The sequence below is a fragment of the Polistes fuscatus genome, unplaced genomic scaffold, assembly GCF_010416935.1.
Source record: "Polistes fuscatus isolate 324 unplaced genomic scaffold, CU_Pfus_HIC Scaffold11, whole genome shotgun sequence".
Lineage (NCBI taxonomy): Eukaryota > Metazoa > Arthropoda > Insecta > Hymenoptera > Vespidae > Polistes > Polistes fuscatus.
This window is the reverse complement of record NW_025113009.1, coordinates 6,344,620-6,359,934: the sequence shown is the minus strand read 5'-3', so window position 1 is coordinate 6,359,934 and position 15,315 is coordinate 6,344,620. Positions and strand designations below refer to the sequence as shown.

General features: G+C 37.8%; 1 protein-coding gene across 1 annotated transcript in view; it reads right to left on the bottom strand.

Moving 5' to 3' along the window:
* Positions 1 to 382: 382 nt before the first annotated feature.
* Positions 383 to 15,315, bottom strand: part of LOC122526434 — a 101,093-nt gene continuing 86,160 nt past the window's right edge. The window contains exons 8-22 of the mRNA XM_043649834.1: positions 14,983 to 15,147; positions 12,643 to 12,987; positions 11,827 to 11,937; positions 11,315 to 11,539; positions 10,634 to 10,788; positions 8,969 to 9,772; positions 6,489 to 8,695; positions 6,113 to 6,401; positions 5,811 to 6,020; positions 5,428 to 5,697; positions 4,600 to 5,037; positions 4,286 to 4,514; positions 3,783 to 4,203; positions 3,128 to 3,677; positions 383 to 3,046 (exon numbers count right to left, since the gene is read on the bottom strand). Of these exons, the coding sequence (XP_043505769.1) occupies positions 2,834 to 3,046; positions 3,128 to 3,677; positions 3,783 to 4,203; positions 4,286 to 4,514; positions 4,600 to 5,037; positions 5,428 to 5,697; positions 5,811 to 6,020; positions 6,113 to 6,401; positions 6,489 to 8,695; positions 8,969 to 9,772; positions 10,634 to 10,788; positions 11,315 to 11,539; positions 11,827 to 11,937; positions 12,643 to 12,987; positions 14,983 to 15,147 (6,632 nt within the window). The 3' untranslated portion in view covers positions 383 to 2,833. The remainder of the gene's footprint in view (positions 3,047 to 3,127; positions 3,678 to 3,782; positions 4,204 to 4,285; positions 4,515 to 4,599; positions 5,038 to 5,427; positions 5,698 to 5,810; positions 6,021 to 6,112; positions 6,402 to 6,488; positions 8,696 to 8,968; positions 9,773 to 10,633; positions 10,789 to 11,314; positions 11,540 to 11,826; positions 11,938 to 12,642; positions 12,988 to 14,982; positions 15,148 to 15,315) is intronic.

The following is a 15,315-nucleotide window of genomic DNA, read 5'->3' as shown; positions in this document are numbered from 1 at the left end:
ACTTGAATAAAAACCTAATATTTAAGTATAATGTAACTTTTTTCTCTCTTATTCTCTTTTTTTTTTTTATTCCTTTTCCTTCTTTCTTTTCTCTAATTGTAAATCTTCATCTTTGTCAATCTCTGTCAACAAAAACAGTAACTCGAGCGCAAAAAAGAAAACAAATATTGCGATAGCACCTTCTTAGCTGTTTTTTCGTTTGTGTTTCTTGTTTTGTTTATAATTAATTTAATCTTTTTTTTTTTCATTCTCTCGCTCTCTTTCTTTTTTTTCTTTCTTTCTCACACAACACACACACAAATACTTTTGCTCACACTATTCACTCTCTCTCTCTCTCTCTTCTGTCTGTATATCTGTCTCTCTGTCTATCTGTCTTTCTTTCTTTCTTTTCTCGTTTTTCTTTTTATCTTTCTATTATCTTTTCATAGGAACGACACGAACGAACAGATTTATTATCCCTTAAATTCTAAGTACGCTTTCGTTTAACGTTAGCAGACACTTTCAGGTTTATCGTCGACGTTTTCAATGAGTATGTGTCTCATAAAATTGTTTTAAGCCAAGATTCGAAAAAAAAAAGGATATCCGCCTGAGCGTAGATTAATTCATTCTCGATCAATAATATTTACAATTACAAATTCTCTCTCTCTCTCTCTCTTTCTCTCTCTCTCTTTCAATTATATTAACCAATTTATACAACACACGTACTCGCGAAGCCACTGTTTGCGCATATATTTATATCTATGTATATTCAGGCAACTAGATCCACTGAGGATTTCTACTTTTTGTCTTTTGCTCTTTTTTTTAATATATATATATATATATCTTTCATACACACACATATACACACACTCGTCTTCGAAATATTCTCATCAAAATCGTCTCTCTTTTATCTAGATGATCGTCGTCGTGCCAAGCGCGACACATATTATTTATATTTTAGTCATATTTATATTATTATTATCATTTAAACGTTTCTTTAAAACTATATACAATATTTACACACACAAAAGAACGAAAATTTCTTATTAACGAAAAATGAATTTGCATTGTAACGTCCCTGTCACTCGTTTATTGCAACTTTCCTTTCGTTATTATGTATGAGTGATAAGTGATCAGGGCCGTAGTATCAGATCGGCTACAAAAATATCTACAAGAAGGATCTTTTTCTTTTTTTTCTTTTCTTCCTACGTATGTAAATACATTCATTTTCTCGAAGAAATACAAGACACAAACTCCTCCGATTAATATCGATTAGTTTTTTTTTATTTTTTCTATCGATTTCTCCCGTATCTTATACGTTTTTTAATATAAATTTATCCGATGGAAATGAGATTGAGTAATCTCAAGCGAATCATTCCCACCCTATATACAAATATGCTTTTTTGTTTTTCACACGTGAGATTAGATCGATGACACTGTCGAAGATAAGAATCTATTAGAATTCTAAAAAAGAGTTTATATCAGAATAAAGCTTCGCCAAACTCGTGAAGTACACTTTGGTCAACCTTTTTTTTTTGTTTTCTATAAGATAGCAGGTATACTGTATATATGTATATATATAACTATGAGACGTAATATAATGTGAATGCATATACGTATATTACATACACATACATACATCACATACGTAGAGAAATTAGTTGAAATATTTCATCATTAATTTGTTCTATCAATCGAATCGTTTAAAACGATCTAAAGAAGGATTAACCATCTTTGTTAATATATCTTTGAAATGGACATTATCTCGGACAGATAAAATTGTATTATCGAGAAATGAACGATACATCTACACGTAGATTTCAATTTCATCTTTCGTTCGTCTATTATTATACCGTCCGTTAAATTTTTTATCTCGAGCAAGCGCTATCACAAAACACTTCAGAAAATACACTAAATTAATAAATAACTAACATTTTGAGTTAATCAACGACGTACGTAGCACATCAATATTGAAACTGTTTCTCATTAGCTGACGTACGAGTTTAAAGAAGCAAGTATCGAGTTAGTAAGAGACTTATTTTTATTTATGCACGATAAAGAAAATAATCATGTTATTCGAATAACATTTAATAAGTTTCTTTTTATCGTTTAATGTAGCTGATTGATTAACAAGATTATTTAAGAACTTTTTCGCATAATTCTTTTTATTTTTTATTTTCTTTTTTTTTTTTCTTTCTCAATCATGTTCAATAAGATAATAGAGAGAAAAATTGGAAAGCGTTTATTGCTACAATACGTAGTTTTGAATTACTATTGGATAATACGAATTCCTTTTAAATTTGTTCAAGTTCGTGCACTTCGTGAATATTTTGTGATAAAACTTGCAAATATAGTGTGCAAAGATTACGGGAAAAATAGTCTTTTTTTTGTTTTTGTTTTTTAAAATACAACGCTTGTGCCTTGCATGAAATAATGAGACTTCTTTGGATACCTGCAACAACGGGATCCAATTCGCAATGTGTTAATGAATAAGATATATCGCAAAAGATTCTGCACAGCAGATTTCTTTAGACTTCTTTATGTAAGTTTTTAGATGGTAAAAATGAACTCTATTAAACATCGTTCTCATTAATAAATATCAAGAAGGCGTACAATGGGAATGCAATTGTCTTGCATTCTATCCTTTATTGCATTATGACTTCTGTGTTAGGAACATGATTCCTAAACCCAGTGTTTTGTTTTCCTCATTGTCGTTTAACACCAACGACAAGGTATACGAAGCTTTGTTAATTGTTATTAAAAACATTAGCTTATTGTAATTGAATTTCGCAAAATTTTTGGCTGACTACGATTAAGTGAAACCAGTCAACTTAATCGTCAGCTTTAGCTGTTCTCAAACAACCCCTGGTTGCATACGTAAAAGGTACGTGGTGGGATCGTAATATCCAGCCAAGTAGTAGATATCGTTGTTATCATAGATGGTAAGATATCTGTGAGGTTCTTTTCCAAGTTTTTCTGTATACTCGTCCAATGGTAGTACTTCGCATTTGTGTGAAATAGTTTGTACATCGTTTTCATCCATATGAGGTGATTCGAACAGAGCACCCTATACACAAAATATATATTAGAGAAATATATAATAAATTATAGAGAAAGAGATAATAATTGAAAGAGAAAAATTTCTTACCGGATATTTTAGATTGGTCGGACATCTTGCTGTCTCTTCGGGATGATAAAACCACTTAACTTTAACTATCATATTAGAACTGGATGTTTCCCACATAGATTTAATACGTCCAATGTATGGTCTATCTGGTCTACCAGTAGAAAGAAAAACTGCACTATCACCAATCTGGATAGTTTCGTTTCCCCTTTGAATGGCTCGGAAAAATTGCTTCTTAGCTCTTCCTTTTGCACCAGGTCTCCTGTAACCTCTGCCAGACCATCCCCATAATTGTCTCGCAGGCAGAAATGCAGCCATTTTACTTCGACTTTCAACAGATTCCTGTCTCTCTCGTACTTTCCCTTTTTTATCAGATTTTTTCGGCTTTTCTCTCTTCTCTTCCCTTACTATTTCTGCAATTGGTTCTTGAACTGGTTCGATTGGCTCTTCTTCAACTACGGCCATTTCTTCGCTTTCCTCCTCTTCCTCTTCCTCCGCTTCTTCTTCAATCTTAGCTGGAGCTTCTTTATTAGGTTCGTCTTCGCTTTTTTGACCGCAACAACTTTCCCCGCTGCTAAGAAACGTTCCAAGTATTAGATTAATGAAAGCTTATTAGTAATATATTATTATTATTATTTTAATTTCTTATGCATTGTGCAATTAAACTTAGAAACCAAACCTTATTTGACTTCCTTCGCTGTGGTTGCAGTGATGACTATGCTTGTGTTTGTGTTTCCTATGTTTCCTGTGCTTATGCTTTCTGTGTTCTTCGCAACCCTTATGCCTCTTATGTTTTTTTTTTCCTTCTTGAGCTTCGTGCTGTCTCTTCAACTTATCCTTTCTTCTCTTTTTCAAACGTTTACGCTCGCGATAATCATCCAATACTTTAGCACTGGTATCATCCGTTTTATGTCGTTTCACGGACGTTCCATCGAAAGATGAAACGAGAGAGGAAGTTGTCGAGGAAACTGTAGATGTTAAACTATTGATATTCGATGTCGTACCAGATATAGTATTAACAGACGATCTTTTATCGTCTATCGACACTGATGTTTGTCGACGACGTTTACACAAAGATGAAAGAGGATTTGGATCATATTCTATAAAGGAATATAAACGCGCATACATTTGATTATATTAACAAAGAAGTAGAATGTAAAAACATGAAGAAATATTACATACCAACAACAGGATAATCAGGTTGCAGTAGTCTGATGTCGTCCAAAGCGATTCTACCGCTGTCGCCGTCATCAAATTCAACGCTGACAAATTTCTCGTCGAGTTCGGGATCTGGTTCGGTAGGTTCGACCGATGTTCCCGGGTAAAAACATCTGTACTGTTCGCTCCAATGAGCGCAAAGTCTCGTACCCGGTGGTAACTCTTTTGTCGAGCTTGGACATACCTCTACGATCTGTAGTAAATCGATATTTAAATTGACAATCTAGAGACCGTAAAATATAATAATATTATATTTGCGAAATAAAATGATACCATACCGAGTCTTTTAAAATCTCTTCCCTGGAATGAATATGAGGTCTATTGCCTCGTTCGCCATCAAGAGTAATAGCATAAACATCAGGAGCTTCAACGGCACTAAGTCTGCCGGCATAAAAGAGCCCACCCATTGCCAGAAGAACTCTTAGTTGATCAATAGCCAAGTGAGCCGACGTTAGCTTACATCTATTAATAATGCTTTCTGTTCTTTCCGCTTTAGCAACCTTCGCACATTCCTTACAATCTTTACAATCGGAAGATTTTCGACGTTTGGATTCCTTCTTAGCGCGATCGTTCGATTTATGTCGACCTGGCGAGGACGAGATAGACTTTTGTTTCCTCTTTCTCGGTTTATCGTGCCTATTCCTTTCCACCTCTCTTTCCACTTTTTCCCTCTCGACCTCCACCTCTTTTTCTTTCTCTTCTATCTTTTCCTCTTGCTCTTCCTCTTCGACTTCCACTTCATTTTTCTCCTCTACTTCTACTTCTTCCTCTTCTTCTTCTTCTTCCTCCCCCTCCCCCTTCTCTACCTCCTCCCCCTCTTCCTCCTCTTCCTCTTCTTCTTCTTCTTCTCCTTCTTCTCCTTCTTCTTCTTCTCTTCCTCTTCCTCTTCTCTTCCTCCTCTGCCTCTTCCGGCTGGACAAGATTTTTATCCTGTAAACGGAATATCTTTAGAGATTCGTACGAAAGATTAGATTGAATATTTTTACAATAAGAATTTGAACCAATTTAAACCGCCAAAGGGTCCGTTTAATACAATAATAATTAATACTGAACGTGATTACCTCAAGAATTTCCTGGCTAATGGCATCCGTCGATATATTTGCAACTATTGTATTCTCGTCATCTTCCCAGGTTTTAACTTTTGCCTCAGCTTTTAGTTTTGGTCTTACCTTACTGCTGTGTTTATCCAACTTAACTTCATGGCTAAGTTTAGCCTTCTCCGCTATAATCGAACTGATGACGTTCTTATTGTGCAGCGGAGTTTGTTTCGCTGGTTTCGTCTTCGCCTTGACTGATTTGTGATTCTTGGAAGAAGCTTTTAAGGACAACATTCCGGTTTTAAAGGGTAGGGGAGTATAACCAGACTTGGCGATGTACTGCGGGGAGAGGAATACGTTTTACGTCGAACAAAAATCAGATATGACTGTCTACTACGCGTCTATTTATTATTTGTTTCGATTTATCAAAATCGTTTTCAATGTAATTTTACCTTTGTTTGAAGATGCCTATTTTTCGGTGACAGCAAATAACCCACGAGGGAACTTTTGCTTTTTGGTTTTTTAGCTACTATTGTTTCTGTAAAGTGTCTGGTATTTCCGGAAGTGCACATTAGTTTTCTGGGACGGCCGAATTTACGTTTTTTTGATGCTGAACTTGAACTTGCTATGGTTGGTGCTGGCGAAGATGTGTCATATTCCATCTAAAAAAAAACAAGGAAAGATGAAACTTGCTTCTACAGATTCGCTATTATCCCCACGCGGTGACTTGTTAAAAGGACAAGAAAATAATTACCCTTCCAGTACTTTTGTCGTCATCTTCTGATTGTATCTTGCTAGTAGGTAAGACCGTGATAGGCGAAGCAACCGGTGGTACTGGTATAGGTATACTAGGTATACTGTCCAAAAGTTTAATATGACTTCGAGGTTCGCCGAGTTTCACAAGATTCACGTTACATCTTGGCATGGCCAAGACTGCTGACGTTAACGGCGGTGGAGCTCCGTCAGGAGAATGTGACGGAGACTTTTGACATGGGACTACTGGTTCCAAAATGGGAGGAGAAGAGAGAATACTGTGTTCGGAACTAACAAAAATATATAATCGTATATACACACGTACATATATATAAATATATATATATTATTTCAATAAAATATAATGAATATCTTACCTCGAAGAATGACTCTTCTTTCTCGGTCTACCCGGACTCCTCTTGTCCTCTTTTTTCGGCGTTAACCTCGAAAGTTCCTTTTGTTTTTCTCTATACTGTCTTTGGATATCAGCTAATCTAACTCTCATATTCAACTCCATAGCATCCATATTTGGCCAATCCCCGTCTCCCTCCATATTAACTTTTTTACCAGCGATTATTTTGTTATCTAATTTTGCTTCTCTGTTTCTTTCCTCTGTAGATTCTCGTCTCCTTTGCATATTTACGTCGAGTTCGTCTTCCTCTAATCTCGTTGGAGAGGAAGTTGTCTTGTCGTTTTCGGTTTCAGAATCTGTCAAGGCATTTTCTTTAGAAACATCACGGTAACACCTATCGTTAGTGCAAAATCTTTCGTACTGAGGCTCGTAATGTTTCAAGGTTTCCTTATTTTCAACATAATTCAAATCGTTATTGTCCTTGTCGATTTTAGGAACGCATTCTCGTTCTCGTACGAATCTATCAGCCAAGGAAGAAGTTTCCTCATCGTCGATACAATTGTCCTCGGGGAGATCAATACTTCTCCTTGGTTTTTCTTTCACTCTGAAGACCATATCTTCTTGCAATCTAGCTCCGTGTTTCCTACTCTTACCACTTTGCTCGTAATAATATACCGATGAATTTTTAACATCGTTTTCTTCGTAGACAATGTCGGTCTTGAGTCGTTTAGATTTTTCGTAATTTTCATCGTCTCCTTCGGTACTTTTTCTTTTATCCAATCTTCTTCTTTCCTTCTCCAAACTCGTCCTTCCAAGATTTAACAACAGCTTACTGGCTCGAGATATTTCTTCGGAATTTTCGATATTGGGCTTAGTCGGCATTTTGTCTCCTTCGACCTCTTCGTTAAATCTCATCGCAGCCAAAGCACAGAGCAAATTGAGCCGACTATTCAGCCGATTATTATTACTCTCATCCGGAGGAGATATCAGTTTTCCTTCCTCGAGGTCCGGTGTCGTACAATTCTGTGCCTCGGGTTTCAAATGTTCTAACTGTTCGATGCTGTTCGAGAGTAATTCTAAGCCACTGAGATCAACGTTAAATTTTGGTTTCGCCGAAATGGCCAATTTCAATTTCGTACTTTGATTGTCGACAATGGCAGCTGATAAAATAACGGTGTCTTCATCGACATTTGATGTTCTATCGAGAAGACGACTCTTTTTCGCAAGACTCGCGTTTACCTTCGGCAATGCATTGTACTTGACCCTGGAATCGATTGAATCCACTGCCGACCTTTTCCTGCTGACATGTTCTTTATCGTCGATATTCTTGATATTATTATTGTTACTCCTACTATCGTTATTATTGTCATTATGCAGGTAATCCCTAGCACAAGCTAAACTGCAAGGATCTTTCTCGGAAGATCCTTCGATCTCCGATCGTTCATAATTTTCACGTTTCTCGTTCATCAATTGTTCATTCTCACAGGATCTCAATATGTGTTTCTTCAGTCCATTCTCTAACTTTCTCGGCATCGTTTCCGGATGCCTTCTAGAACGTAAATTATCGCCGTTACGTTCTTTAGACTCATCGATCTTTTGTAATGGACAGGACGATTCTTGCATAGCGGCAGCTGCATTTTTCTTCAATTTCTCAACAACGTTCTCGATACACGGATGAGATCGTTCTACCGAATGCCTCTTCGTCGAATCCTTTGGCTTATCCATAGACGATGGATTATCGAATTTAGAATTTTGTTCGTCGAAGGAACCGTCATCGGCTTCCTGCTTGATCACGACCGTTTCCACTTCTTGATCGTCGCAATCGATGTTGGGCATGTCGAAAGATTTCACACTGATCTGAGGTTTCACTTCGGAATTTTGCTGAACGACGACCACTTGCGGACGGATATCTCGATTTTTCCCGCAACTCTCGCAATCGTTGATATTTTGCGGAGTTGTCGTAGTCGTCGTAGTCGTCATCGTAGTTGTCATCGTAGACGTCATCGTAGTCGTCATAATAGTCGTCATAGTAGTCGTCATCGTCGTTGTAGTCGTTGTTATAGAAATCGATTGTGCTGCGTTATTCGACGTCGAATCGACTATTACTTTAGAATCCTCGTACATTTCTTCTTTCGTCTGTGACTCGCAGTAAGACGTTTCCGGTGGTACTTTAGCAATAACTTGATGTATAACTGTACCCCTCGATTCTTCAGCGATCCGATTAATCGCGGGCTAAAACGGAAATATTATTTATCGATCGTGTCAATAAGTTTATCATTTGATTTACTTTCTAGTTGTAGAAAAGATGAGGAGGATGTCTGTTACTGATTCGAAGAGGATGTAACTTCTTTGTCCATTTTTATTTATGAAAAAAGGAAAATATTTGTTTATATTGAAAATCGATGTCCTATAATAATATATTTATCATTTTAAAATAGATGCAAAACTATTTTTACGAGGAAAAGAAAAATAATAAAAAGAAGACAAATATCTGGAAAATCTTACCTCTTCTACAAGGACTTTTTTCTCTTCCTCGTGACTCTGTTGAGGTTGTTCCTGCGTAGTATCGACCGCGTAACTTCTCCTGCGATCTCGAATACGATCGGTCGAACGATCTCGTCTCCTCGCAAAGAAATCCAAATTCTCGTGAAAACTGTCACAGTTTTCCTCGGTGATTTCGATGATCCTGGGGCCAGTTCTCGCGTCTCGGCAGATCGGTGACTTGCCGTTGTCGTAACAATCGTCATCGTCGTTGATCGTTGACCGATCCTGCCTGGAATCTTCTTCCTCGTCGTGTTCCAAATCATCCTGACGACTCACGACGCGTTCGATCGTCCTGTCGATCGACGTGACGCTTCTGCACTCCCTCGTGATCGAATATTTCGGGCAATCAGCCATATTGATGATCGTGTTTTCTGCTTTATCGACCTTGCCGACGATACCGCAAACGGTCGGATTGACCGTAGTCGTAGTCGTTGTTATCCTGACGACGTTGCACATCTTTTCCGGGGCCGCAGCGACGATCTCAAAGTTCGTCAAATTCGTCAAATTCGTCGTGGTAGTTGTAGTAGTGAGATTCGTCGCAGTACTCGCGCATTGAAGCTGACACGGACTCAGATTCTGCTCCTGTTTCACCTGCGTCTCCATTGGTACCATTGCCGGAACATCCTGTTCCTGTTCAGTTTCCGGTGCTTCTGTTTGATTCGAAGCATCCTGAACACCGACCATCGGTGTCATCTGTGGTGGCTCGATTGCATGGATCGACGTAACTTCTGGTGGGGGCGTCAGACAGGATACCGGCGAGGTTGCCTTCGAAATAAACGCATTTCGCTGCTTTTCGCAGGATTTTCGATCGTCAAATACGGGCGTGCTTTGCGATTGAACGGATCAAGAGAGAGAGAGAGACAGAGAAAGGGGGACTGGTAGCATAATCCTATATATGATCGATCGTAAGTTTTGAAAACTCGACAATTCTTGTATGCTCTTTTGAACACTTGAACACGTATGCAGTTAAAATTTCGTCGAGAATAGTACTCGAACAAAATTCTCAATCTCGAATGTAGAAATTTGATTTGAATATTTTATTAACGTTAAGAGTAGGAAAATGAACGACGTTCGCTTGATAGTACTGGATGATAATGATCGAGAAGACAACAATGATAGTCACGATGAACATGTGGAAGATGGAGAAATTGCATTGGGAAGAAGCGAAGGGAACGAGTAGCTAAAGAAGGAAAACGAAAGAGAAAAAAAAAGGACGATGCAACAGCATCCAAGTCGGAGAGAGCGCGTTCCAGCGCCGACACGGATATTACGTAGCGCGGCGTGCTGGTGGAGCGAGCGCAATATCTATGCAGATAGCAATGCAAATCGGTGGACGGGTTTGCGCATGATTAATACAATGTGCCAGAACGTTTCCACGTTATGCGAATTGCTGAACCGCGCCCTGAGCGTGGCATAATTATTCCTAGCATTACGAGTTCCTGCCCCTTCTCCTTTTCCCGTTCTCCTCCACCTCCTTTCCCTCCCCCTTCCTTCCCTTCTCTCTTCATCGTTCTTCGAGAAGTCGAGATATCGATCGATAAACGATCGCTTTTCTATGCACGCCCTTGGAAATGATTATTTTGTTTCTCGCCTTGAAAAATCTCTAACGAGAAACGTTCGACCTACCTGCGACCTACAATGCGTGGGCTCCGTTTGACTAATCTGCACCAACGCTGGTGCATGTGGGTAGTAATGAAGAGTCGTTACGAGCGGTGCATCTGGCACGAGAGTGCCCGTCACCGATGTCACGCTCTGCAATGCCTTCGTTGATTCCGTCGATGCTGCAAAAATCGACGAAGGTGTTTACCACGATGATTATCGAACTACCGATTCTATCGTATATTAACTCTTTGAAGCATGCCAGAGTTTCAACATTTCCTAATTATATTTGCATTGTATGATATTTTGTATATTACCTCGACAAATGATTAGGTTTAAGAGTACAGAGCAATATTTAGAAATTGTTTTTGTATTTCTTACCTATAATTATTGAATATCGAAATATATAACTTTGTTTTAGATTTCTTCCTTTAATGTTATATAAAATATTCCGATAACGAAAATAAATCTACTGTGTTAAATTGTCTAATAACGGGCCATTTTATTTTTTTTTTTTAAATTCGGTGCTTCAAAGAATTAAGAAACATGGGTTAGTAGATTGCGGTCGTGATTAGGTCATTCTTGTCAATTCAGTCGTTGCCGTAATGTTTCTGAATGGAAAGATAGATCAATAGAAAATTAACATAAAGCGTTCTTATTTGTAATTTCCTTTCTAACTTATTTCTAGATCACATCGATCTAACTTACTGATTATGGTTGTCGGACTTGTACCGCAATCCGCCTCGATCTTTACGATCGGTAAAGTGTTCTGTTGTTTTCTTTTACTCTCGGTAAGGACCAATCTAGCACCGCCTATGTCGCCTAAAAGTTGAAGGGACGGTGGTGGCGGTGGTAACAAAAGGGACGGGGGCGCTACGTTTCCGCCATTGTGATTTGGATAATTCGGCCAGACCACAGCCTGCTGCATTTGTTCTGTCAAAAAACCACATTCGTTTCTTACCTCTCTTTCGCCTTCTTTTCTTTTCCCCTATTATTTTTTTTCCTTCTCTTTTTATTTTCTTTTACATATTACAGAGAGACTTACGCGCACACGTTGCGATATATTTTCTGAGACATCAAAATGATAATAAAAGAAAAAAAACGATTTAAGAAAAAATATTTAAGAAACTATAATAAAACGAAAATGAAAAAGATAAATAAAAAGAAAACGGAAGAGAAATCAAAGGAGAAATCAGAAATAAAATGAGCTATTAACGTACCGGCTGCGTGAATTAAAAGAAGATGACCGCTGGATGGATCTCTGACCAACTGCAGACCGCCCTGCACACCGACGCCCATCTGTGGGAACCCTACGGGTTCCATGGGCATCGCTATAAAACAAAATACAAATCATTCTACGCGCAACGCAAAAGGTCCGCTTCGAATGAGAGACCTTTTTAAAGTCGGTAACGATCGAGTTAGAATTCGACGAGATAAAGGTAAACACGGGTCTCGCGAGGCTTATGAATTTTTCAGCCCAGACGACAGCACCAGCGAATAGAAGTGATAGAGGGAAAAGACTACTGTTTTCAAATGTCAGTCGGTCAACGAAGGGTTGTGTCGTCGATTTAAGAGGGTAAGAAAAGTTCGTGACGAAGAAACGAAAAAAAGAATATTGCTAAACGTAGCAGAGCCAAATATTCCACTTACTATTATTATCTTTCGGTCAAGCGTCAAAATCTACAACGATTTTTCATCGGATTAGATATATATACTATATTATTGAAATGTCATCTGACAAAGGACAATTAATCTTCGTAAGAAAAAAATATTCGGCTTTGCTAAAAGCGAGATCGTACTAATTGGCACGAAATAATAAATAAGCGAGAAGGAAAGAAAGATAGATAAATAGATAAAAAAAAAAAATATATATATATATATAGACGAATATTAGACGAATGTTAGACGAATATAGACGATGGTCCGTTAATAATTCGTATAGTTTAGCGGAATAATCACTAAACTATATTAATTATTAGCAGATGGTAGGTGTATAAAATAAGAATGTAAAATAATTGAGGAAGTTGAAAGTTTACCTGCGGCTGCGGCGGCAGCAGCAGCGGCAGCGGCCGCGGCCGAGGCCGGATACTGCCAAAGCGTGGGAGGCCAAGCGGTAGTGGCCGCGGCCGTTGCGGTACTACCGAGCGTGGAATTCAAGCTGGAATTCAAAGTGGAATTCAGGCCGGAGCCAAGACTCGGACCGAGATTCGGACCGAGGCTCGAACCAAGGCTCGAACCAAGACTCGAACCGAGGGCCGCGTTCAACGAGGGCGCCAAAGCACCCGAAGGAATGGCGAGGTGGGCCGGACGTTCCTCCCCACCACCGCCGCCGCAGTGGACGAGCGTAGCGCCGCCTACCGTCATGGCCGTGCTCGATGAACCTGACGACAGGGCCCAAACTAACGATCAAACTAATTCCATTACTATTTCCATTACTATTTTTCAATTTTTTTTCATTATTTTGGAAAGATAGATGCATTATAATGCAGAAAAAAAGAAAGCAAACACAGAACGACTCGAACTTATCTAAAATATCTCTTTGATCTTGAAACACTTTAAAGTATCTTCGTTAAATGTGTACTATTGTATAAAGTACTTGTCAAATTTAAAGGAAATCAATGAAACGTCGCTATACTCTCTTTCTCTCTTCGAAGCGTCTCGAATATCTCTAAGCACAACTATATCTAATTATTGTCTGTCGATGAAATTCCCGTTCCGATCTCTCGGTGTTGCTCGCTATTTAGTACGGAACATCAATCATTGGCATCGAGTCGTAAGGCTGCTTCGATTATCGATATTTGCATATGCAATCGGCGACAGTCAATTACCACGGAGACGTGCGCACTCTGAAAATTACCCGGCTCGTGCAAATTACTGTCATTCTACCGCGCCGGCACGGAGGAAACGAAAAACGAGCGCCTCGGAGAAACGATACAATATCGACCACAAGAATTGTGATTATACGGTATGAATGACTCTTTTAATTCCTTCTTTACGATAGCCTTTCTTCTTTTTTTTTTCTTTTTTCCTTCTTTTCTTTTTTACTCATACTTCCTCCTCTTTTTCTTCGCTTCCGACCTTACTACTACTACAACCCTACTCTGATATTTCTCTTCGTAGATATTTTTTATTCGAATATTTTTTTCATTGAGGATCATTAAGATATAATTATTCGTTAGGTTCACTTACTTACCGCGTCTATATACCTTTTTTCTTTATTTTTAAATCAACGTTTGCAAGAAATTTCTACTATTAAATGTTATTAAAATATTCGAGTTTTATATTTTCTTTTTATCATTTTTTCTTTATTCCAACTTATCGAAGGTATGTTCATATTTTTTTTTCTTTTTACATATAATCAAATCATAATTATATATTTTTTTTGTGTCCCAATGCAATGCACGTACATTTAAAATATATATGTTTGTACAAATTTGAACTATAAAGTTGATTTTATTATCGTAACTGTCCTACGTTGACTCTCACTAGATATTTCTGGAGAATTCGAATAAAACGTCGGAATGAAAATTTGCCGGATGATTTGATATCGCGCAATCGGTTTTACCCTTCGCGGAACGGAAGAGGCATTTCGAAAGAATGTCCGCATCCCCCTCTTCGTCGTTCCTCGTTAATATTCCGCCCAGATGTTCGAGCCGCTTCTCGAATACCGATGCCTCTGCACATTGGCTCAAATGAAAACAGCCGCGTATCCGATAACGCTTATCCGTTCTATACGAGCGCGTACTAACGCATTGTACTCGCGAATACTCTTTTTTTTTTGTCCAACGAACGAACTAACGAACCTACTTAATTTAATATTTTCTCCTAATTACATTTATTCTATAATCGATCATCTATACAAATTTTAAAAGCATTTCTATTACTTTTATTAAAAATTCGGCGTTTAAAAAGATACAGCAACTAAAAGATTCGAAAAGAGAGAAAGAGATACACGACGGTACGAAATTGAGACACCTAAGTTTCATACAAATTTTATCATGTGTGTGAAAATATTCTTTCATATATTATATATATTTATTTATTTATTTATTGCAGTATATGTATCTGTTTGTTCGCATTTATTCTGTACGAGTTCTTCCTTCCAATGCATTTTTCATTCGATTCATGTTCAAGAGATATTTTAATTTACAATAACACAACGAATTCATATTTAACATTTCCAATTATTAGAAAGTTACAACATTGGAAAGTACTACTGACTATCATTATGGCAGAAAATCAATTGATTTCAAACATGTTTGTATTATTATCTATATTATATTAGACATAAATTGTGAAATGTATGTATAAACATACGTAACGGATATGTACTCTATACAAGATATACAATATATACGTGTAATACAGATACTCACCAAGATTGTCAGGTTGAAAGTGATGATAACTTGCGTGATGCGACGTATGATGACTGAGGGAGACATTCCGCATGGACGCCGAGGTTTCCTGATGCTGTGATCTCTGTCTTGCCATAGCAATTCCAACTGGTATTCCACCTGCGTTAGTATTCGATACCAGTATACCTAAAATGAAAAAGATTAAAGAGAAATATTAATAATAATAATCGAACGATATCACTCCACGCTGCTGCTTCGTGTGGGATTTAAATAAAATTACATTTATAACGAATCATTTTAAACGATAACAAATTTCTACACCGCATATTTGATGTAATCAAAAATTTTATCTAA